Raw genomic sequence first — 25,576 nt, forward strand, 5'->3', positions numbered from 1 at the left:
GGGGTTGGAGCTGAGGCTCGGGTCGGGTGGGCGTCCATGGCTCCGGGAGTCCGCGGCGCCTCTGGCCTCAGTTGGTCCTCCTCTGTTTCTTGCCGTGCGGCTCGCCCTCCTTTTCCGCGTCGCTCCGGCTTCATCTTTCTGGTCTTCTCGCCGTCTATTCCTCCCGCGGCTCGTTGTCGTCCGGTGGGGCTCGGCGAGGCTGAGTTTATGACTCTCAGCTTTATGTCGTGCGCTGCCTACCCCTGAATAATGCTCAGACACTGACTCGGTGGAACAGGCTCTGGTTTATTCATAGCGTAGGTACAGCATCGGGAAAAAAGCTGAGAGTGACAGGAGCACGCCGGTGCGGGGTTTAAATACCCCGTGCCGGTCAGCGCCCCCTCACTCGCGGTCACATCACCCCCCTTTGTCCAATACGTTGCCCTGCCGGTGGGTGAGGGGTTGCGAGGCCCCGCTGGCGTTCCGGGATCGCCCATCATCGGTTTCTCTATTCCTCCGGTGATTGCTTTCAGCTGGGCGATCTCCGTTGTATTAGCGCTGATGGCTTGGGTGTGTTCCGTGATCCGTTTAGCTATTGTTTCTTGACCGTTAGTCGTTATGGGTTGATGGCTACTTATCTTGAGCCCCTTCCCCTGTTTCCTTGCTATTGTCATGTGTGCCATTGCGCTGATGACTTCAGCTCAACGGCACTCATGACACATAGTGGGAGAGAAATTAATAATTAGCAAAAGCACTTCTTTTACTGAGCAAAACGGGGAGATTAAATTCTAGCTCTCCCATTGATTTAACTACAAGAGAACAGCAAGGACTTGTTGATAGTGATCTTTTGCCTGATGAGGACATTAAACCAGAAAAGCAAACTGAAGATCTGTCTGATGAGACAGATGCTTTTCAGGAAAGTGATAGGAGTCAAAACTTAAGCCCTGCATTACCTTGCAGATCTCAGAGGAGTAATGAAGGCATTCCTCCATCACGTTTTCAGGCTGAAACAGTAAAGGCTTTCCACATCTTTACTGAACCTGAATCCTTAGAGCAAGTGAATGCTTTACCACCTGAGATTGCACAAAATTGGCATTCTACCATGCAACAGGAATTAGCATCCTTGAAAGAAAATAAAACATGGAAACTGGTAAATCTACCTCCCAATGAACACTGTCTAGGTTGCAGGTGGGTTTTCAAACTGAAAGGGGATGCTGATGAAAAAATCCAAAAATATAAAGCAAGGTTGGTTGCAAAAGAGTTCACTCAAAGGAAAGATTAGACTTTGACAAGACTTTTGCACCAGTTACTAAAGGTGAATCAATTAGATTACTGTTAAAAATTGCTGCACTCAAAGGAATGTCAGTTCATCACTATGACATTCAAACTGCATTTCTCTATGGCCATTTAGACCACAAATTATACATGCAGCAACCCCCTGGATATGAAAAAGGTCTGTGAACTGCAGAAATCAATCTATGGATTAAAAGAGGCTGCTATATCCTGGAACCAAAAATTAGATGAAAAACTGCAGAATTTTGGTTTTGAAAAAGGAAAAGCAGATCCATGTGTACATGTGAAGAAAGAGAAACAAGGCTGTATGTATCTGTGCATTTATGCTGATTTACTGCTGTTCACGTCAACAGAAAAACAAAGGCTTGATTTTGAAGCCTGCATGAAAAGCCATTTCACATTAAAAAGCCTTGGAACAGTAACAAATTACCTAGGCTTGGAAATACAAAGGGAGAAGGATGGTAGCTTTCTGTTAAGCCAACACAGTAAAATTCAGAAGCTCCTAGAGGAGTTTAACATGCAAGACTGTAAGCCAGTCTCTACTCCTAGGATACCAGATTTTCAGAAAGAAATAGGAGAAATTCATTTAACTGAGGCAGAGAAATATAGATCTGCAATTGGAAGTTTACTGAACATTGCAAATCATTCTCGCCCAGATATCTCAAATTCTGTGACCATTTTAAGTAGACAGGTAGAAAAGCCTACATCTACTGGAAAAGCAGCATTGAAAAGGTTAATGAGGTATTTGCAAGGAACAAAGAATTATTGCCTGAAGCTAAATGCCTGTGGAACCGAGAAATTGCAGGCTTTTGCCAATTCTGACTGAGGAGCAGATGTCAGGAAATCCACTTCTGGGATTTTAATTCAATTTGCTGGGTGAAGCTTAGGCTGGCATTCTAGAAAGCAAACACTTGTTGCTCTGTCCACAGCAGAAGCAGAGTTTTATTCTCTAGCACAAACCTGTAACGAGGTTGTATGGTTTAAACAGTTGTTAAAAGACATAGTCATGGAAGTGAACCAGCCTGTAACTGTTTATGAGGATAATCAAGCTTGCATTGCAATGGCAAAATCTTAAGCTTGCAAGAATAGAACAAAACATATCGATATCAGATATCACTATATCAAAGACATGATAGCCAAAGGGGAAATAATGTTAAAATATTGTGAATCAAAAGATATGATGGCTGACATGAACCAAGCCTCTTGCTGCACCAAGACATACAGATTTGACAAAGAAAATTGGTTTGTGTCTTACTCCTTAGCAAAACAAAGGGGAGTGTTGGCATTTCCTTGTTTTTTTTTTTGCAAGGAGCAAGCCATTAAGTTACTATGGTAACAAATCACTCTGACAGGGTGAGAAGGTCAGACTTAAGTATTCTCAGTTTTGGGTGTGAAAAGAATGACCATATAAGGAAATTTCCTGGAAGGAATTTGCCTGGGCTTGTTACTAGCTTCAGTTTCCTTTCTGTAGCGTCTCCTCCCAGTCCTCTCAGAGCGTGTGTGAATGCATAAGCTTGTAAGTATGTTTATGTAAGAAGCTTTCTGTAAATACATTTATTTTTATAGAAATGCCTAGTGTGTGATTTTTCAGATCTCTCAGGCCAAACGCTTTCCAGCAATCTCTGACAAGGTGCCTGGACCAGATGGATTATCAGGTTTTTATTATAAATGTTTTGAGGATGAACTTTTACAACCTTTACAAAACACAATGAATTCTATCCTACAGGGAGGAAAAATGCCAGAGAGTTAGAAAGAGGCCAACATAGTACTAATATCTAAAGAAAGAAGAGATTTAACAAGAAACCATAGGCCTACATCATTGTCAAATAATGATTACAAGTTGTTCATAACCATTTTAGCTGACAGACTGAAAATAATTTAGGTTTTTACCTAAAAGACAATTTAAGGACAATGTTAGAAATGTCTTGGATAGTTTGGAATATTTGGAGCAACATAATGAAAAACAAGCCACATTTATTTTTTTAGATGCAGAGAAGGCTTTTGACAATTTGAACTGGACTTTTTTGTTTAAGATTTTGGAAGATATGGATTTTGGAGAGAATTTTACAAAATGGTTGAAATCGATTTATACCTTACAAATGGGACAAATAATAATTAATGGAGATCTAACAAAACCGTGTGAGATACAAAAAGGAACAAGACAGGGACGCCCACTGTCTCTCTTGTTTGTTATGTTTCTTGAAATATTGAATAGAGATAGAAGACAACATAAGAGGATTGCGGAAGTAAAAATTTTAAAAAGAGTTGTATAAGTTAAGGGCTTTTGCAGATGACTTGGTATTGGTTCTGGAAGATCCTTTACAGGGAATTGAAATATTAATGGGCAAAGTAAAAGAATTTGGTGCATTAGCAGGTTTTAAGATTAATAAACAGAAGAAGATGTTAACAAAAATATGAAAATAGATGATCAAATAGAACTGATGAATAAAATGGGTTTTAAGATTGAGAAGAACGTAAAATATCTGGGTATCACTATGACAAATATGAATTGTATGTTATTGTCATGATCACCGTTGTGATGCTTGTGACATCGCAACGACTCGCACGACAATGCAGGGAAATGGGTACCGGGCAGATTAAGGGAAAAGGCAACTAGCTAACAAAAGAGAGCAACGGGTGCTGGCAACAAAGTATCGACTCTAGCCGGAGGCGCGGAAGAGAGAGATACAATGTTGCAAAGAAGGTAATTGACAAGACCAGACCACGAGGCGCGCCCGAGCTGTCAAAGAGATTTCGAACCTGATCGCCCGGCAATGAACCATCACCGGCCAGGGAAGCAATCAAGGAAACGCCCGGAGCACAGGAGGGGCTCCACGACCCCTCACCTACCGGCAACGGAACCGACGGGGCTCGGGGCGCACCCGAAGTAAGAAGGGGGGAGCGCTGACCGGCGCGGGCTATTTAAATCCCGTTCCGGCGCACTCCACTCACTCTCAGCTTTCTTAAAGGGCACGCATACTGTTACTCAAATAAAACCAGAACCTAAGCCTACACTAGCATCTGCGTTTTTACTGGGTAGCAGGCAGAGCCTGACAGTTATTTCATAATAATTATGTTATGGAATGGTGTTAAGATGGGAGAAACTACAACTGTCATTGTTGGGGAGAATTTCTGTGATAAAGATGAATGTTTTGCCGAGAATGATGTTTTTTGTGGCTTTTAAATCTGGTGACACGGGGTCACTTAGAACGGCAAGAGCTGATCTGAACCGGGCTATAAGAACAGCAAAGCAGGCTTATAGTCAGAAAGTCCAGAATTTCTTTCATGATCCTACAAATACCAGGCGTTTGTGGTGGGGTATTCAGACCATCACAGATTACAAGGATACTCTGTCGCCGTGTGAGGAGAATATAGATTTTCTTAATGAATTTAATATGTTTTTTGGCAGGTTTGAGGCATTTAACAATATCCCTGCAAAGAAGGCTGTTCCTTGTCCTGATGAACAGGTACTTATCTTTGATATAGTTGATGTCTGGAAGACCTTGAGAAAAATTAACTTACGGAAAGCAGCGGGCCCAGATAATATTCCAGGGCAGGTACTCAGGGACTGTGCTGATCAGTCGGCCAGGGTTCTCACAGACATTTTTAACGTTTCATTGCAGGCTGTGGTCCAGTATGTTTTAAGGCTGCAACCATTATACCTGTGCCTAAAAAATCTCCCATCACATGTCTTAATGACCATTGCCCAATAGCACTTACTCCTATTACGAAGATCTGGTGGCAAAGGGACATAGTTGTCAGTGGTTCTCTTATTATTAGAAAAATTTAAAGTAGACAAAAGAATGTATGGATCTGAACATTGTAAGACTGAGTTTGAAACAGAATTGTGTACAAATGATGAACATGTAATTGCTAAAATGTATAAACTTTTATTGAAAGTCAGAACAGAAGAACAAGTGAAAGAATGTATGATAAAGTAGGCTAAAACTTTGGTTATAATATACAGATGGAACAATGGGAAAATATGTGGCTGAAAAGATTGAAATTTACATTATGTTATAATCTTAAAGAGATTTTTTTATAAAATGATGTACTGTTGGTATATGTCACCAGGGAAGTTGTATAAAGGCACTTCAAGTTTATGTTGGAAATGTGACAAGAAGGGACATTTTACCATGTTTGGTGGATGTGTATAAAAGCTTAAAAACTGTGGATTCAGATACATACACGGATTCAGAGGATTTTAAAGATTAATATACAATTGAAACCAGAGGTTTTTGGGGGGGGATGTCAGGGTCAGCCTCGCTCCGAATAAGACACGGACTCACTTAATAGGGATTAAGGATTTCCGGTTTATTGAAACGGTACTGACAGGGAGAAAAACGGGAATGGGGGTGCGGTGGTGAGGTGCCTTGTTTATACCCTCTTGCGGGGTCCCGTGCTCCTCCACCCTTCATTGTCCCCATTCCCCTTGATGGGTTTCTTGATGGCTGTGTGGGCATTTTCCCGGTGGCTGTCCTTGTCCTCTTGGTTCCGGTGTGTCCTCCAGGGCACCAGGTGCGGCTTATCGCTGCTTATCTGAAGTCCTTCTATTCAGCTGCATATGATTCCATGGTTGTGGGTGCTTGGTTTAAGCACTGTTTTAATTATCTCCTTCCTCTCTTTCTTAATGATCATGATCCACGTTGTGAGGCTCTTTGTGCCATGGGGGTCATGACAGGGGATTGATGGACAAACAGTTGGAAAGAAGTCATGGAATTTTGTTTTTTATACATGATAACTGCAGTGATATTATTGTATGCACAAAGATGGAAAGGTTTGGCATTACCCACAGCGGAGGAATGACTGATGAAGATGATGGAACTTGCTGAGATGGCCAAACTGACTTCTTTGATCAGAGAAAAGAGAGTATCTACGTTTATTGCTGACTGGAAACCCCTTATGGACATTTTCTGTGAAACAGAGAAAAATGAACTTATGATTTATGGTTTTGATGATTAGACAGGATAGATTATAGAAAGAACAGAGTTATGTTGTAACCATAGAGTAAGAGGTAAATTTATAATTGTACTTATAACTGCAGTAAAGAAGATTGGAAGCTATTTCTTGGTATATTTTTTTTCTATTCCATTTTTCTTTTACTTTTTCCCTTTCTTGCACTTTTAGCTTTCTCTTCGACTTCTTTTTTTACTTTTTCTCACTTTATATTAGTATTAGTTTGTATTTTTTTTAAAAAATATTTAATAAAATTACACACAAACATACACACACACGTGTATTAATATAATTATATTATTTAATATAATATCTATATATTAAATGCGCCTTGCAAGGCACAGTGGCCTGCTTCACACACCATGCTGTACCAAGCCCACAACAGCTGGGTTCGCACAACACACTTGTTGTTTATTCGTTCAGTCGCTTCCGACTCTTCATGACTTCATGGACCAGCCCACGCCAGAGCGTCCTGTCGGTCGTCAACACCCCCAGCTCCCCCAGGGACAAGTCCGTCACCTCTAGAATATCATCCATCCACCTTGCCCTTGGTCGGCCCCTCTTCCTTTTGCCCTCCACTCTCCCCAGCATCAGCACCTTCTCCAGGCTGTCCTGTCTTCTCATTATGTGGCCAAAGTATTTCAGTTTTGCCTTTAATATCATTCCCTCAGGTGAGCAGTCTGGCTTTATTTCCTGGAGGATGGACTGGTTTGATCTTCTTGCAGTCCAAGGCACTCTCAGAATTTTCCTCCAACACCACAGTTCCAAAGCATCCATCTTCCTTCTCTCAGCCTTCCTTATGGTCCAGCTCTCGGCACAACACACTAAGCCAGGCCAAACCCACCACCGTCTGGGTTGCCTAAACCAGCTGGGCATGGGGTGTGAGCGGACGGATGGGGCCATGCGCCCTTCCTCAAAGGGAATGGGCCAAAAAAGAGGGTGCCCGAGCACCTCCAGAGGGGAGCGGGAGGGGCTCCCACAGTTTGCCTCGGGGCGCGGGGGGCAGCCCCGCAGCGTGTCGCCTTACGAGCGGCGCGTTGGGGCTCGCGGGGGAGCGGGCGCCCACCGCCCCCTTGCAGCAGCCGGGTGCGTCGGAGCAGGGCGCGATGGGGACTGTAGTCCGAGGACCCCAGGCCGAAGACCGGGCGGGGGGCGCCCGCAACCGGCCCCGCCTCCGATCCACCCCGGGCGGGGAGTCGCTTCGCAACTCCGCCCGGCCTGACGTGGCAGCCGCGGCTCGGCAGAAGCGAGCAGCGCCGGCTCGGTCCGCTCGTGGCTCGGCCAGCTCGATGGGGTGGGCGCGGGGCTGGGCGGCGGGGCCGCCGCCGCTGCTGCTGCTGCTGCTGCTGCTCTCGGCCGCGGGGCCGCTGCGCGCCCTCGAGATCGACTGGAGCCGCCTGGAGGGGCTGGCGCGGGGGAAGGTGGAGGTGAGCAGGCGCGGGCGCCCGAGCCTGGCGGGGGCGGCCGGGGAGCACGTGCAGAGTTCCCCGAGCGGGGCGGGGGTGGGGTTGGGAGGTCGCCTTTCGCCTGCCCGGCGATGCATTTGGCCGGGAAGGTCTGATCAGGCCCGGCCTCCCCTGCAGGGTTGCAGCGCCAGGAGAACCGGGGGCGAGGGGGGCGAGCCCAGCCGGCGCCCGGCTCCTGGAGGGCAGCACAGGGGAGGCGCGGAGGCGGTGGCGAGCCTCCCCGGACTGGTGCCCCCGGATGGGCTGGACTTCGACGCCGGTCATCCCAGACCGCACGGAGGGCGATTATGGGACTCCGACCCCTCTGAGAGGGGCGCCGGGGTGGAGCAGGCTGGAATGAAGAGGCTGTAAGGGAAGACATCTGGACTGGCAAGGTCTACCCAGGGGGCTGACCCGATTTCTGACTTAACCCATTTGCTCCATTTATTCAGTAGGTTGAATCATACAGTAAATTAACCAAACAGGCCAGGTTCTGGCATCAGACTAAACAAAGTTAACATCACCAAGCTTAGCACGTCCAGTGGAGTTGCTCAGCTTCTGATGGCCTTTTTATGGCTGTTGCAAAGCCCGGTGGGGGGTGGGGGGTTGTATTGTGGTGAAGGTGCTGGGCTGGTGCTGGGGAGACCCCAGCGCTCATCCCCCCTCAGCCATAGAACCTCCCAGGATGACTTGGCCCGGCCCACCCCACCCCACCCCACCGGGCTGTTGTTGTGGGGAAAACAGGAGGAGCAAGCATAGGATCCAAGGCCTGCAACTCCAGAAGGCAACATGTTGGGTGAAGCCAGCATCTCCTGCACAATCGGGACCCCCGGTCCCCCCTGCTTGCCCTGGCCCCAGAGGAGCCTCTGCGTTTGGGGGCTGGCTATCCCCGAATCGATCCTGGGCTGGTTTTTTAGAGGCAAGCAGCTGGCTCTGTCTTGGCCTGGGCCTGGAAGCCTAAACAAAACACAAGAAAGCATGCAAATTGCATAATTTCCCCAAGGGGTTTCTAAAAATTGCAGCAATTATTTTTGCTGTTGTTGTTGTTGTAGTTGTTGTTGTTCGCGGTTTCTTGCTGCTGGATTGTTTCAGCCTGGGTAACCAGTAATAAAGTTTGCTGCGAGGTAAGGTTTTCTCCTGCAGTCTGCGTCCTATGAAAGTTCTGAGTTCCCAGAAACATGCTAAGCTGTGGTTTGTTGAGTGTGATTTACTAAATAAACCCAGTTATCTTGGTTCACACAACACTCTAGCCATAAACAAACCATGTTTTAGCTTAATGTGTCATCTGAACCTGCCCAGAGTCAAAAAGGAACTGCATTCAGAGGAGAGGAGAAGGCAGAAACTGTGTGTGTGTGTAAGGTAGAAACTGGCTTCCCCCATGAAATGGGGAGGACAGTGGAAACCCCATGGAGGAGTTGAAAGAAGGCATGCCCCAGATGGTGGGTCAACTCAAGACATTTCATCTACCTGTTCATTCATGAATTTATATGCACTCCAATCCCAAAGCCAGTTCTAGGTAGCTAAATTGGGAAACCTAAAGGAAACGTGTCTTCTTCTTGCACCTTCCCACTAATTAGATCTGTTAATAGTGTGGCTATTAGTCACGATGGAAAATGGAACTCACAGAGGCAATCTGCGTCAGAAAAAAGCAGGCCTTGCCAAAAGACCGTAAACGGTTGGTGAGGATCCAAAGGCACCAGCATCTTGGTCTTGGGAAGTGGGGGTTGAATTAGATGGGAGGTGGGGTGTGTGTATGTTTAAAGAGCAACAGATTGCACTCTTTAAAATGCCCAAAAGCTAATCAGACCAGTTTAACTGGACCAGCCCTGCAGAGTGTCTTAGGGACGTGCTTTTTATGGCACTGTGCTCTCTTCCCCCCAGAGCTGTGGCGGATGACGCCTGAATCGCCTGACAGAGGTAAGCCGCTCTTCAGATTCATTCTCCTTTTCCCCAGGACCATCTGCCTCCCCACTGGGAAACCTGGGATTAGCGAATACGAGCCAGGAGAGCTTTGCTCAGATCTCCCTGCATGGGTGTGAGGTCCCAGCGACTGTCCCTGGCTTCCTTCCTGGGAGCACACTCTGAAACTGCTCCCTAGCGTTTCTCCACCCACACCCGCAGCAGGTCACCACCCGACAAGCCTTGAGCCCTCTTCCTGCCATTCCACGTGGCCACTGTCCTTTTGGTAGCATGGCAGGATCCGTCCTTTCCTTGCCACCTTTGGCCAAAATGCCAGTTCCCCTTCAGTTTGAAGAAAGATCTTCTGCCTTTCTGCTCCCTTCTTGTTGGCGTTCTTCAGTTGCTCCTCCATTTGCTCACTTTTGTCAGAAACGCTACTGTGAAACCACTTCCCACTGGATCTCACTCAGCGCTTTGTGCAGTTACACCAGCTTCAGGGTCTGGGCAAAACTCCTTGCCCTCGTCTTGAAAGTCTGCTGCATGCATTCTTTGCCTTTATTTCCCATTAAGAGTATACCCGTGACTTTCACTCCTCTCCTTCAACCTTCGGTAGCTCAAAGTCTTCTCTTCCCTAGAGTGGGGGCACTCTCGGGGGAGGAGGTTGGCCACGTGCCATTCCTGCCAAGTAGATAGCAAGCTCACCACCTGCTGCATTTGCAACACAAGCACCAGCCACGCCCCTGAGGGCTCCAGAGGGCATGGCGTCTCCATGGGAATGCCCGCCCTCTGGAACAGCACCCCCCAGAAATGTGTATGGCTCCCACCCTGGCAGTGTTCAGAAAGTCACTGACAGCTTGGCTTGAGAGCAGGCCTTGGGGAGGGTGCGGGTTGAGCCCCTCTCTAGGATGGTTTGTTGTTAGAGAGGATTGGTCTTTGGGACACTGACGATCTTTCCTTCTTGAAAATTGTCCTTGCTTTTTTCCCATAAGCTGTCCAAAGTCATTTGGAGTTGGGCAATCTCTACACCATATTAAATAAATAAAATTAAACTCTGGGGGAAAGAAAAGGTATCATATTTGGGCCATTAACAATCCACCAATTGCCATCATGGTTATTTTTTTTAGTCCAGCTTTCTGTCTGCCAACATGCATGGCTTCAAACCATCATTCCTGCACCCTTGTGCATTTGCTGTACCTTGCTTAAAAGAACGATCAATCTTTTTCTGCCCATCAGTCAGTTGGGGGAGATTGGATGCCTCTCCCATCTTTAGTTATACATTTCAGGGTACTGTACAAAATTACGAAAACGCCTGCTGAGTTTTGAAAATCTACCTAGTCAATCTCCTGGTGCCTAAAAATAACCTCTGTGGCTTGATTTATCTTTGTGATATATGTTGAGTTTCCTTTCTGAAACTGCATTCTGTTGTTGAAACCAAGAGAAGCCTAGCTTTAAAATGTATTATATATGGCACCATTCTTTGAATGACGTGTCACAAAAGCAGAGAGGAAAATGGAGAAATGAGAACAGGGCAGGTTGGAATGAGCATTGGAGTGAGCAAGACAGTTTTCTCATTGATGAATAAAAGTTGTGGGTTCCACCCTCTGATCTCCTCATTCATTTTTGTCACCTCTTCTGAGGAATCTGCTCCCATCACAACTGTATGCAGGGCACCTCTCTCTCTTCTCCCCCAATGCAACACACTCCACTTCAGAGATTATTCAGAGCAAGTGTTTTGGACTTTGCATGGACACAGCACCTCTCTGCTCTTCGTTTAAGCGGCCCAACTGAAAAGAATGCAGCTGCTTTAAGATTCTCATTCACTTTAAAGAGTGGCTTCCTTAAAGCACCATCCTCTTGCTTTTGGCCTTGTAGAAAAAAACCTGAAAAAATAGGGCTGCTTTCATGCAAGGAAGTTGGTGCTGCCCAGAGCTCAAATCGACTCCTTCCATATGATTTTCAAAGCAGCAATAGCCCTAATAGTGATCTGTAAGAGCCATTTTCCCTTAATTTCTCCTTGTTCCCCTTCTACCTTGACTGCCTTCAATCCTTCCTGTTGTGGAATGTCAGTGTTACAAATTTAGGAACAAGTCTTGCTGAGCTCAGTGGGGCTGACTTCTGAAGAGACATAGGTGGGATTGGACTGCTAAGGCTGTTTTGGGCAGAATGTTTTGATTATTAAAACTCTCCATACTGATGTCTTCCGTGCTCCCCATTTATTGAACTGTGCAGCTACTAAACCCTTTTTAAATCTCCCTGTAATGATTGATGCTTCCTTTTTTCTAGGTGAAGGGCTTTATTACTGAGGACCTGCCTTTGTAGTATCCTTTGTGGGTCCCTGCAGAAGGGAGAGATTTTAGCCAGCCTCCCTCCACCAAATGAGGCCACGCTCTCCATCGAGCCGGAGACTCATATCATATCTGTCATCCCTTTGCACGTGGTGGGATGCTTTGTAAAATTCCCAACCACCAGCTGGGATCTGGGAGCTTGTAGACTGAATGCATTGGGAGGCAGCTTCAGGAAAGGCTATGCTAGTGGGTCAAGTTTCTGAAAAAACCGAAGTAGCAGAGTCCCTGAATTCCAGCATGGGCGTCCATACGGGGAAGCAAATCCTGGCATACGCATGAATGTGCCCTTATGTATTTCAGGGCCGAGTCTCAAGTCTGTAAATCTTGGCATTTGCACAGCAACATCAACACGTACGTAGTGACATCTTGGCTCTGTCATGGCTTGCTGTGCATGCTGCTGATCCCAGCTGGTGTTTCTTGGAACCGTCCAATAAAACAGCTTGGCAGGTTCAGGCAGACAAAAGGAGGTGCCGTTTTACCTGGCACAGATTAATTTATGTGGATGGCCATTAGCTTGGGCAGCCCAAAAGCAGGTCAGAGGCATTGCCTAAGAATGCCGGTTCTGATGAGCACCAGGCTCTGGCCTTTGCCATAGCTGCATTCATACCATGCTTCCTTGGTTTATTCAAGGCCAAGTGTCTGAATTCCTCTTGCATTCTGTGCTAGGTTAGTTTGAGTCTTGGATAAGCTTTTTTGTGTGTTGTCATGCAAACACAGTCTTGGAGTTTTTTAGGCGCAACTGATTATGGGGAACAAAAGGGGTCTTTGGTGATGAAAAGGGTTGATCATGAGGCAGGAAGCCAAGGCCTTCTGAGGTTTGCTGAACTACAACTCTCAGCATCCTTGAACATTTACCATGTTGGCCAAGGCTTTGGGGCTTGGCTTCATCAAGACCTGGAGGGCTGTAAGTGCCCCTTCCTGATCCTAGAGAATTTTCTTGCTAGCTACAGTTGGAGCCACAGACCTTATTTGAACCTGGGACAGAATTCTTAGACTTTGCCTTGGTGATGATGGTTATGTGCCATCCAGTCGGTGTCAACTCTTAGCAGACAGACTTTCCCCAGGACAATCTGTCCCTAACCTGGTCTTTCGGGTGTTCTGAGGGTGCCCCCATCACCACTGTAACTGAATCCATCCTCCTTGCCTCTAGTCATCCTCACCTCTTTCAAGATTTTGCCGTGGTGGGTCAATCGTTTGCAAGAACGTCACAGCTGAGGGGAGTCATTGAATAAGCTCCCTAACTCTGCCCCAGAAAACTAAATATGAGAGATTGGCATCAGCCACGCTATGGGGGCCACCCTAAAAAAGAGAAAGGCTCTGGGGCTGGAGCGGGGCGTGGCCAGTGACTCTTTGAAGTGGTGGGGCTGAACTACCTCCTGACCTATCCAAATGGGAAATGTTGGCCCGATGGGCCAAAAAAGGGTGGGGTGGGTGTCTTAAAGCACCCAGTTTGCTCTTCAAATCCCTCCAAACATCCAAAAGGGAGCTGAAGTTTGGCTCAGCCTGCTGGGCAAGGGGCTCAACTGATAGCCCTCCCTGAGTTAGTGCAGAGAGCAGCAGCCGATGTGGGGCAGACGGGGTCCTCTCTCCCAGCAGCAGATCTGGCTCCTTAACGCTCCATCTCAGCCACAACTTGGCCATGAAGCACCTGCCTGGATCGGACCCTGAACTCGTATTGCTCAACCATAAGTATGAAGAGCTCCAGGTGAGAGGGAATTATTTTATATTTTTTATACTTATTTTATTATCAGCCACTTTAGTCATGAGACTGAACAGTATCGATCAGAGTTTTAGCTCAGCAAGACATGTGCCATGCAGCTATCAGTTGTGCATGGAGCTTCTTAACTAAGCTCATGGTACTGCGATAAAAGGTTGCAGTGTAGTTTCATAGTCCCACCTGAGCCTTTCTGCAGGGGCCTCTGCAGCTTTACCTTCCCTCCTAATTGCCTGGGCCATCTCATCTTTGCTCTATGCCCCTTGGGCTGGCACTTGTAGACACAGGTGCCTATCTTGGTTTCTTTCCCTAGTATTTTGTTTGGGGAAGTTTCCCGAAGGCCATCCAAACTTCCTCTTCCATGTGGGCATCACCCTTTCCAGTATGCAAAGACTGTTCCTGGATAGGGACTTTGCCCTTACGGTACAGCAAAGGTGAGGGACCAGATCTGAACTGAACAAGATGATGTGGGCGGATTAAAGTGTTGGACCATTTTTATCATGAGCACTTAACAACGTGCCCTTAAAAGAAACCATGGCTTCAGTCTGGATAGGGAGAAAGGAAAGCCTCAGCTTTTGCACAGAAGTTCCCAAGCAGCTTCATAAGGTGTGATAATCAACAGAGCAAGGGAGCTTATAGCTTGCTTGCTATAGGAGTCCCCAGGGCTCCCCAACTCCCCCCCCCCCAGTTCCATCAACAAATAAAGATGGCAATTTCCACCAATGTTAGTGCAAAAGGAATACGTTGCAAGCTGGTAAAGCACATGCAGACCCCAGAAAGCCATAAAAAGTGCAGTGAAAATGACCCCAAAGGACTCTCTAGCAGGGTCCCAGGCAGAGCAGAAAATAGAAACTGCAAAACTTGAACCTCAAGGCCGTTATTCCATTGCTCCGAAGTTCGGTAGAGAAGAGTGCAGTGGGCTGCACGTGCCACGGCCACATTGACCTGCCAAGGTTCAACAGCCTGGATTGGTTTGATTTCAACTGTACAGCAGAATTTCAGCCCTTGGGCTGTGAGCAGTGTGCTGGGAAGCATAAACCTCTGGGTGAAGCAGCTGCCGCAGAACCAGGGGGAGGACCTCAACAGCCTATGAAACAAGTCATGAAATAAAGTACGCCCCCCAAGATCCTTATTTTCTGCCCTTTCAAATGCTGGAGGAAGGAGAAGCAGGCCCCACTTTCTCCAGGTGCCTCCTTTGTTGCTTCCTTTGAAAAAAAGCCCCTCTAATTAAAAAAAAAAGGGGGAAGCTGTCTTGCAGCAAAATGCTAGGGCCAAAAAGCCCCTGCTGGGATAGGAGGGGTCATCCTGGTGGGCTAGTTCATCTTCTGAGACTGGACAGCCATTTTGTGAAGGTGCCAAGATCCTCTTGAAATGCCAATGCTTCAGCCTTGAAGTGGCCTTTTTTCCCAGAATCCACTTCCAAATATGCAGAAATAGGTTAAAATGCTTCTCATTCGAGTGTTCTCTGGAGCTAATCCAGCTGCCTTGCTGTAATTTGTGGCCAGAGGATGCTAGTCCCTATGATTTGCCTTTAATTTACAGAGAATCCCATTGAGCGACATGAGCCAAGTTGAGATAAACAAACTGGTGCAAGAATTGGGATTCTACCGGAAAGAGAAACCAGATTCCCCTGTTCCCGAGGAGTTCCGATTGGCACCTGCCAAGTCACTGCCAGCGGGAGCAGACACAGCCAAGAACGAGCATGCGAAGGAGAAAAAAGGGGCAGGGGGTCCAGATCTATAGAATTTGGCGCGTTGTGTTGGTGAGGGGTGCATGTTGGAAAGAACAGGAAGACTGAGGGTGTTTGAAATATCCATCTATAAGATAACCTGCAGCTACATAGAGAGGATCTCTTGTGGCTGGATTGTGCCGCAAGAGAGACTCTTACTCAGAGGAGATACAAAGGCTGCAGACTTTCGCTTAAGGGGAAGAACTTGCTACTGGCAGAAAGAGAAGGGGCAAAATAAGGGCAGCCACATATGCAACCCCAGGCCTACGGAAGAAATGGACTGGAAGAAGCCCCAAGTCCACACAACTGGGATTCCAGTTGCCCTTCATTCCAAGCACAGCTCGCTTGACCAGCGCTTGTGCCTCAACCGTGTGGGACAGGATGAAGCCCTCGGCAGAAAGCTGATGCTGCTGAGGGTGGATAGATGCGTCCTGCTGGGCTGGCAGCACAGCACGCTGGGGAGTGGGTCGAGCCAGTTTAGGGTAGTAACAATAAAGTTGCCTTCATCCACCAAGCAGGGTGTGCACCTCACTTTTTGCAGATTTTTGACTGCCAAATTTTACTGCTTGATCGTGAGCACAGTAGCGATGGTGTGTGTGCGCGCGTTACACCCACATTTGGTATCTGCTTCCTTTTTTCTTCCACAAAAGTCAAGGTGCTGGTTAGAATTTAAAGCTGGGAGGTGGCAATCTTAAAACTGAACAGGCTTGAGATTAGTTGTCCTACTAGTTTGGTTGGTATAGCATAGCCATAGTTGCCAGGGGAATCTATAGAAGCATGCAGTCCAGTAAGCATGCAGTTCCTTATTCTCTTGTTTTAAAGTTTTAGCCTTTTAAAACGGAAACGCTTTCGTTGGGTGGGAAGAAAGAAGCTAAAGGTGGCCAATCTACCATTAGTGCTGGTAAAAATAAGTCCAAATCATGCTGAAAGTTAACCTATCTTCTAATTGATGCTATATTTCTTTCTTGTTCAACTCCAAGTTATCAGGGGTGTGGTGATTTAGGGTGTGGTGATACCCCCATGTTGGAGAACTCAAGTTGGCAACCTGGGCCGCACCCTACACTAAGCCACATCCCAATTGATGCAACATAGTAAGCCATGTGGAGGTCTGGTGTTCTGTGAATTAAGTGACAAAGTCCTGCCTCTAGTTGCGATGACACAGCGAGGGGAGGGGAGAACTCCAAAAGGACCTTGGAGGCTTGAGGTTGCCGGGAACATCCCAGTGCCTGCCAGACAAGGCACAGCAGGCTGGACATTCTGGGAGTTGCAGCTGGAGGGCCCAGGTGGACCTTGCATGATGTTCCAGCTGGGGCTGAAGGCTGCTGATGCCCCCTCGGTATCTAAGGGTGAGCACAAGGCCATGGGGATGAATGCCCAGATGCGAACTGTGGGCCTTCCCTAGAAACAATGTGCTATTCCCAACCTCCCTTCTGCCAGCAAAGGACTGCACAGATGGATTATTGCTGGGAGTGAAGAGGTCTCCTGCTCCTCCCATGGACTGCAAGTCCCATCTTCCCCAACCAAAAGGGACACAGGAACAGGTCCACACCATGGATTTGTTAGCTGTGTTCCCCACAGAGGGTTGCAGTCCAAGAAAACAAGAGGACAGCAAGTTTGGGAAAGCAAATTCAAGCATTTTAACAAGGGCCAGTTTATCATCTACCACTTAAGATTGCAGATAGTGGTGCCAGAGGGAATCTTGTTACCGGTTGGTTTCACACACAGCTGCTGGTGGTGAGGAACCCTGTCGGGCATCAGCAGCTCACTCTTGCCCCCTTCCGACAAAAGGTGGTGCAACAGGCTGAAGTGGCCCACAAGGCCGTTCACGAAGAGCCCTGAGCGCGCCTTTCCAGCAGCAAGCCTGGGACGGCGCATCAGCCTGTTTGCCGGAGGCAGAGCCCGCACCCGAGGAGAGCAGAGGGAGGCGGGCTGGAGAGGAGGCGGCAGGAACTAGAGGCAGGAACAACGATCCAAACGTTTATTGTCTTGCTGGTGCTGATACACTCTTGTGCTGGTGTGAGAAGGGCTACCATCCCAGGGGGAGGCCAGCGGTGCAGAGGGGCACACTCCATTGTCCTGTTTCCACCCCCCAAAGCTGGCCTGCCCCAGTTATGAGTCACCGGGGGACACGGGCAAAGCAGCTCACGGTGGGGAGGTGGGTACCAGAAGGAGCAGAGCATCCCGGCGGGAATCCACAGAAGGAGCTGCTGCACAGAGGATGCCCAGGAATGAAACTCCCCTCCTTGGTCAAGGAGTTGGCCAAAGCCCTGCTGGGCTGGCAGGCACGCACGACCCATCCGCAGCCCGTTGACAAGAGGCCGATGGAACTAAGTGGCATCTTGTTAACCCGTTGGTAGGAACTGCAGGCAGAAAGAGCATCTCTGAGCCAGTGCAGAGCGCCTGCCCTCCCACCGCAGGACTGTTTTTAAAATGTCCCTCTTTCAACGTTTTCTTGTGAACCGAGAAAAGTCCACACTTCCACTGTCTCTGCACAGGCACAAAAGGCCCTGTCCCTGAAGACCAAAGCAGGCTAATTTGGGATGGGGGGTTGGGAGCAGGACCGCCCCTCGGCTCCTTCCCACGTCCTGCTCTTTCGCAGCCAGAGGCAAGTGTTCTCTGTGGCAAAAGGCGTGCAAAGGCTTGGAGTGAAACACGCTGCTCTCAGTTCTAAGTCTGGGCCTCGCTTGTGGGAACTCAGAGCCACTAGGGCCTTGGGGAGGATGGAGCGAATGCAAAAGGACACCGCCCCACCCTGAAGGAGGTCTGCGTGCAGCCCCGGCTTGGCTTCCCTTCAGCAGAGAGAGGGGTCCCTCGGAGGGTGGGGAGGAGAAAAGCCTCTGCCAGAACCGAGCTGGAACAAGCCACATCTCCAGAGGGAGCCTTCCCAGAAATGCTGGACCACTACCGCCAGCCAGCGCTTGGGTTCACACAGCCCATTAACCTAAGCTAATATACACGTGTTGCATGCAACACCCACATGAATCGTACTTTGGTTTAACAGGATGGCTTGGTCCCCTCAGCCTGCTAAGATTAGGCCTGCCTGCAAAGGGTGGCGGCAGCAAAGGGTCATAGTTTGGTGCCCCTTTGGCGCCATCTGGGGGCCATCTGGATCTTGGCAGCAAAACTCTGGAAGTTGCTGCTAGGGTGACCGCAGGATTGCCCGAACCACCCAGCCAGCATCCTCTAGCACAGTGTTTCTCAACCTTCACCATATTAAGACGTGTGGACTTCAACTCCCAGAAGACCCCAGCCAGCACTGCTTTGCTGTAATGCTGGCTGGAGTCTTCTGGGAGTTGATGTCTTAAAATGGCGACGGTTGAGAAACACTGCTGTAGGTGTTTTGGCACTGGCACCCACCAGTGCCAAAACTGCCAGGCTGGACTGAGATTTTCTTTGGAACGGGGAAGGGGAGGACGACGGACCCAACCCTAATTAAGGAGCAGCTGCTGCTTTCTACACTCTTGGGTTTCTTTGTAACCCAGGCTGCGGAAAACCACAATGGCCAGCCCTGATCACACGCCAGGCCAGACCTCCAGATGGCACTGAGCAACAGGGGCACAACTGGGGGGGGGGGGGGGAAATAAATTTCATTTCACCTATGTTTAATTAAATGCAGTTAACGTGATGGCTCCCCAGCCATGATGCCCACTGCGTCTCGCTTCCGTCCCATCAAAAATGGCAATTTGGCCCCTCTGGATTAAAGGGTGATTAAAGGCACGGGGGAAAGAAGCCCGGGGTCCCTTGCGATTGGGTGGCTGTACTGTCGGGGGGGGCGGTGGGGGGGCTCTGTGAAAGCGACCAAAGGCTTTTTTTAAAACACAGAATAACTTACAGGCAACAATCCAGACAATCTCGGTATAAAAGCACGTGTGGTGCAGAGCGGCAGTCAAGCCCTCCATCCCCTTTCCAGAGCGGGGCACCCCGCCCGGCCCCTCGGGCCCCTCGAATGGCCCACTGCCACCTCCTGCGGGGGGGAAGCTGCCCCCCCAGAAGAGGGTCTCTGCAGGCACGAGAGGAGGCGGAGGCAGTGGCAGTGGGGGAAGCAGCCCTCCCTCCTCTACTGCCCCCCCGGCCTTTTGGAGGTGGGGGCTCTCCAGAAGAGGCGAACCCCGGGCGGGTGGGCTAGAAGCGTGACTGCCGCAGCTGGAGCTCATGACGCCGCAGGTGGTTGTAGAGGGACTGCACGTAGGTGAAGACGCACTTGGCATCCGGGCGCTTCCCCATGATCATCATGTCCTCCACGTCCACCAGAGGCACGCAGTCCACGAGCATCCTGCAAAAGCCGAGGGACAGAGGCTCAACCCGGTCGCGCTGACCCACTGCGTGGAATGAACAGCCCACAGCGGCCCAGCATCCCCCGCGCTAAGCCGCATTGGATGTGATGGGCAGGGAGCCACGCGGTGCCCGCCTTGTTTCCACCTTGCCCTGAGCGTGGCTCGTTCCACCGGGGCTGAGTGAATAAGCTGTGCTAGCCTTGGCCCCCGAGCTGCGCTAAGACAGGCTTCGTTTGACCTGGCTCGATGAATAAGCCCCAGTAAGGCTTGAAACAAGCTGCTAAGCCAAAAATGACAGGCCGGAATTCAGAACAGCTTGGATCACGAGGCTAAACCACATTGAAACGAACCACAATGCAGCTTAGTGCAATGGGCAAACCAGGCCCCTGAGAGAAGTTGGGCCAGAGATTTCAGCCATGAAGTCTTGGGGTGGGGGGCGGGGGGGCAGCAGACCAGTTGGCCTGAGAAGCCAGATTGTGGGGGAGACCGAACTTGTCAGGTTAAAACAGTGACTGGTGCAGGTGACTAGTTCTACACCCAATTCCAGCCTGAAAGCGGGGGCGGGGGGGCGTTGAATGAATTCCACTGACAAACTGGTAGCAGTTTAACACCCAGCAAGGTTCTGCTTAGCCTGAGCTGCAAGGCAGTCCTAGGATGCACGGGGGAGCAATAAACAGCACATCAGAAACAGCAGCCAATTCCATGCCCAGCACCCTCCCTGCAGGGCTGGGACTTCACTCCAGAGAGACATCGCTGCTCTGCTCCCCCCATTAACCCTGCCTGCACCGTCCTGATCTGCTTCACCCTCTGCATGATGGGCTATTTGCCTCGATGCTTTTGATGGCACTTGTTAAAGAGGGGTTTCAATAGACGTGATAAAAGTATTAATGGCGTATCTGTGGAACTAGTACCATCCTTTCATCTGCAGAGACCACTGTGTACTTGCAGAACAAGGGGCCAGGCATTCTGATATCCTCCCCCACAAAAAAACACAGGTAACCATCCCAGCATCCTTCACTGGGGCCAAAGCACCACTTTGGCCAAACCTCTAGTCTTCAGCGAGGCTGGCAGGTGAACTGAAGTCATGGCTTTGAAGCCATCAGTCTCTTTAAGATTAGCCTTCAGAGGGGGAAAACCACTGCCAGGGGAAAAAGGCAAAACAAAGGAGCAGTGGAATTAAATCCATAAACCCCAGCCAGAACATGAAAATTCTGAGACGTACAGTTCTGCTGCCTGGAGGGCGCTAGCTGGGGAAAGACGTATTTCAAGGCTCTGGCGAAGAGGATTCTCGAGGGGCAAGAGGTAGAAAATGAGCACACCAAACAACTACAGGTAGTCCTTGCTTACCGACTGCCTCGTTTAGCGACCATTTGAAGTTACGATGGTATAAAAAACCCAGTTTTGCAAACAATCCTCGCACTTATGACTGTTGCAGCATCCCACAGTCATGTGATTGCCATTTGCGGCCTTCGCAGCCAGCTTCCGACAAGCAGGGTCAATGGAGAAGCTGACAGTAAAATCGCAAGTCATGGTCACGTGACATCTCGCTTAATGACCATGGGTGAGTCGCTTAATGACCACAGCGGGAGTGATGTAAGTCTGGCATGGTCATGTGATTTTCTGCTTGGTGACTGTGGCGCTTAGCAACGGAATTGCTGGTCCCAATTGTGGTCACTAAGCGAGGGCAGTTTGAAAACAGTTGAATCTTGCAGTTATTATTTTCTTTTTTTTAAAAAAAGCGTAACTGATTATACTGACAATATTTCTTGGGAATGGGAAAAAAACTCCCCTTCAGTGAATTTGTAATTTAAATCAGCAGGGTTGGGGCAGTGGGGGAAACTGAAATCAAATTTCCCACCATTAAAGACAAAGTTTCTTCCAGCTGAGACATTGGTGTGGTTTGTCAACAAGAGGTCAAGAAGGGATTCCCTGTTGCCTTCTTCCAAAGTGGATTCTTTACTTCCCACTCTGGCTGATGGCCCTCCAACTTCCTGGTGGCCTCCCATCCAAGCGCTAATCAGCCTAACTGGATTCAGGAACCAAGACAACAGGGTGAGCCGTCCCCAATCCAGTTACACAAAGGCAGCCGAGGGGGGAGGGCACAAGAGAGTGGAGTTGGTGGCCCCCCCCTGGAGAGTGGTGGGGACAGAAAAACCTGGGCAGGCACCAAGCAAGCCGGGCTGCCCTTATAAAGCCATTGTTTAGCTGGCTCAGGGGGCTGGCCCCAGCGTCCCAGGGGAGCGGAGCCTTCGTTAACCAGGGCGGCTGAGTCACTTTTTCCAGCTCCTCCGAGACTTATATGGTCAGGGCAAGACACGGACAGAGGAGGACGGGATCTCCATCACCTGTCCTGCTTCTCGCTTTGCCCAGGCCCAGCCAAGGCAAGCTGCAGACCCTCTGCTCCCCGCCACGAGGGTCCCTTTAGGAAGCCCCCGAGAGGAATGCAGCACACCCATTTCCAGACGAAAGTGCCCTAAAACCCGGGAACCCCTGTGCTTCTCGCAAGTGCGTGCAACCTGCCAGCTTAGGAGAACCCAGAGGTGGCGGTGCATCTCTCGCTGCGCATGCGTGGGGGAGCCTTGCAGCCCCACCCCCCAGCCAAGAAACAAACCAAGGGAAGGAGGAGAGGAAAGGTTCTCACCGTAGCGCTGCAGAAGGGAAGGTTAAGACTTTTTCGTTTTTACCAGCCCCTTCTGAACCAGACAGCGATAGAACTCCTGGATGTACGTGTAAACGCACTTCCAATCCGGTTCCCTCATCCGGACCATGTCCTCCACGTCCAGCAACTGCGGGCATTCTGAGTGTGTCCTGAGGGGAGGGGCGGGATCGTGGTGGTGGGGAGAGGAAGCCAGTGATCACAGCCCAGACAAATTTGGGGATGGGGGAGAGAGAAGAAGATAGAAGGAGATCGGAGAAAGAGAGAAAAAAACACAAGATACATAAATCCAATTCACATTCTCGGTGTCAGACCCACACGTGCATGCAACGGGGCAAGCAGGCAGGAACTCTCCGGCATGCAATGCAAACAGAGCAGGGGCAGTGTGTGGGGGGGAATGGATACAAGGGGGCTCATTCCTGGCACAGGTGAGATGCAGAGGGCAGCACAGCTGGGGGTGTGGCAAAAATCCAGACTGAACGGCAAGGACGGACAGACAGACAGGGGGACAGGACAGGAAAGAGCAGCAATGCTCTTGCGCCCTTCCAAGGGGGTGCGCTCCCTCTATATGGCGACATACAGAGAAGGGATGAGTGGCTCACTGGAGTGCCCCATCCTGCCACACCCTTGGAAACGTGTCTCGGCATAAACGGAGTGCCTGAAGCCAAGAAAAGTGAGAAAGGGTGGGGGGGCGCAGGCAGAAGCTGCACAGGAGGCACCTGAGTTTGGGCCACGGGAGAAGGGCTCACTCGGCCTCGTGGTCTGCACCCCAGACTCTCCGGGGGGCGGGGGGAAGAGGAGGGCAGGAATCACCAGCACACACAACTCTGCAGCCTGGAGGAAGGACGGCCTGCCCCCCTTGCCTGGCTGTCTGAGACCCGGCCGAGTCAGAGCCCCAGGCAGCAGAAGGGGAGAGCAGGGGAGAGGAGAGTCCGCCCCTCCCTGCCATGGGTCTGGAGCAGCCCAGAGCAGTGGAGGGCAGCCTGGAGGTTGGGCGGGCAGCCTCTTCCAAAGTGAGACTGGCACTTGAGAGAAATGGCTTTTCTTAAAAAGGGATCTTCCCTAAGCACCAACTGGGGAAACGGGACCCTCTCTGGACACCACAAAGGACCAAGCCTTCTCCTGGCACTAAACTGTGGTGGAGCAATTAAGTCACTTCCTGGCATCCTGGCAGGGGGTGGGGGGGCAGGACCGCGGAAGAGCACAATAGAAAACCTGAACGCTGGAGACACAGTCAGTCCCTAAACCCCTGTGAAGGAATTATTCACTAGCAGGAGAGGAATCAAATGGATTGCATTCAATTTGAACTTCCTTTAAATTGAAATGTAGAGAAATCACACCGAGTTCTTCTGGCCCCCAAATCCTTCTCATCCTGCTTCCACCTACTGCTGGGAGATCACACCATCAAAAAGCCAAGGTGGCTCCCAAGTCATGGGCCCCAGTGCAGCCAAAACTGAGCTGGTCAGCCAGTTCCCTACATTCCAGCCCTTTGGAATAAGCTACCCCAGACATAAGGCAAGCCACTCCCCTCCCGGCCTTCAGGAAGGGGCTTAAGATGTGGCTGTGCCACCTCGCCTGGGGTGGAAAAGGGGATAGTTCATCGTGGGGGTGGCTGGCACCATAATACATCCCTGGGCAATTTTAACATCTTACCATCTTGGGTTTTAGCTTTTTACTTATCTATTTTATAATATTTATATATTTCTAGAGTTTTGTTATATTGTATATTTATATTTTATAATGTTTTTAAGTGACATGTATTATTGTTGTTTTAATGTACTGTAAGCCGCCCAGAGTCGTGTTTGAGAGGGGCGGTGGAAAAATGTGCTAAATAAAATAAACAAACAAACAAATAAATATTAATATTGTGGAGGGAGCTCAGTCAATAACAGGAAAAATGCGAAGCAAGCAGTTTATGTAGACAGTAGCAGGAACTAGATAGGAAAAACCCTAGCTGACGTATGATATTCGCCAGCTGTTGAAAACCAGTTCTCATCTGCTCTCAGGATAAAACTGTTCTGCAGTGAGCAGGTGTAAAGATCTTCTAGAGATGAGCAAACATGTCCATGATCACGATGCAACCTTGCTTGGCTATTCAACATTAACTAAAAGGTAAAGGTTTCCCTTGACGTAAAGTCCAGTCGTGTCCGACTCTAGGGGGCGGTGCTCATCTCCGTTTCAAAGCCTTGGAGCCGGCGTTGTCCATAGGACACTTCCGGGTCATGTGGCCAGCATGACTCACGGAACGCCGTTACCTTCCCGCCGAAGCGGTACCTATTGATCTACTCACATTTGCATGTTTTCGAACTGCTAGGTGAGCAGGAGCTGGGATTAACAACGGGAGCTCACCCCGCCGCGCGGTTTCGAACCGCCGACCTTCCGATCGACAGCTCAGCGGTTTAACCCGCAGCGCCACCGCGTCCCCTATTAACTAGGTGAATATTAATTAAATGAATACGCATGTAGGAATCATATCTATTACTGTATTCATCTGTCTTTCCTTTGTGGATAAATACCTGGTGGTCATCGGCCTTTTTTATGGAGTAAAGGTACATCTGTTAATTCTTTCCAGCTTGTATCATTTGGGTATTTCCCAAACAACAACACTCAGCTGAGGCCTTCCATGCAGAGTCCGACCGGGGGCTCTTCCCCCTCCTACTCAGCAAAGCATAACTTTGCTGTGGGCGACAACTTCTTCAAATCCCTCCCAACTTTAACACGAATTGTGGCCTTAAGTAAACAAGCCACACTGAAGACCACTGGCTCTAACTGGATGCAAGCCAGGACCAGACCACAAAAAAGCAGAAAGGAACTGCTGGAGCATCTTCAAAAGATGTGAAAAACTGACCTCCTCCCAAGGTTGATGCAGGTTAAGGGTCGACCATGTTGCATGGGGCTGACCTCTTGCATGCAGGAAGCTCACAAGGCTGGACCACAAGGCAACGGAAAGATCCCTCGCTATGCCTTGCCCTCTACCTGAAATCCTGGTTTGCTTGTTTCCAGTTTGGCAGGTACCCTTGCCCCAAGCAGAATGTCCAGGGGATTGGGCCCGTGCAAGCGCCACTTTTCACAAGACTGCCGGACCATTGAGGGGCAGGAGGGAGATGCCCACCACTGCTCATGGGAATGATGAGAAAGGTATGAAAAGGCCAGAGCTGAGAGGGACGAAGCACTGGGAGAGATGGACAGAAAACAGCAAAGGAAAATGAAAAGGGAGGAAGCTTTTCCACCCTGCCTTTCTCTGCTGGAGCAATCCCCTGGAAATGCAAAGCCGAAGAAGCCACGG

The 25,576-nt window shown here is 49.4% G+C and overlaps 2 protein-coding genes across 4 annotated transcripts in view; one reads left to right on the forward strand and one right to left on the reverse strand.

Annotated features, from left to right (window-relative positions):
* Window positions 1-7,486: 7,486 nt before the first annotated feature.
* On the forward strand, window positions 7,487-15,485 carry SELENOM (selenoprotein M). The gene is made up of 5 exons (XM_063315528.1): window positions 7,487-7,655; window positions 9,555-9,590; window positions 11,856-11,890; window positions 13,544-13,622; window positions 15,174-15,485. Exons 1-5 carry the CDS (start codon window positions 7,518-7,520, stop codon window positions 15,372-15,374), a joined length of 489 nt encoding a protein of 162 aa, XP_063171598.1. The 5' UTR covers window positions 7,487-7,517; the 3' UTR covers window positions 15,375-15,485.
* A 1,843-nt stretch (window positions 15,486-17,328) lies between these two features.
* SMTN (smoothelin) overlaps window positions 17,329-25,576 on the reverse strand; it is a 63,889-nt gene continuing 55,641 nt past the window's right edge. For 2 of the 3 annotated variants that reach the window (XM_063315734.1, XM_063315736.1), the window contains one exon: window positions 17,329-19,633. In XM_063315734.1, the coding sequence (XP_063171804.1) occupies window positions 19,483-19,633 (151 nt within the window). In that variant the 3' untranslated portion in view covers window positions 17,329-19,482. Of the gene's footprint in view, window positions 19,634-22,275; window positions 22,443-25,576 lie in introns of all 3 variants that reach the window. The other variant, XM_063315735.1, reaches the window with a different exon arrangement.

Source organism: Candoia aspera, chromosome 15 (genome assembly GCF_035149785.1).
Source record: "Candoia aspera isolate rCanAsp1 chromosome 15, rCanAsp1.hap2, whole genome shotgun sequence".
Lineage (NCBI taxonomy): Eukaryota > Metazoa > Chordata > Lepidosauria > Squamata > Boidae > Candoia > Candoia aspera.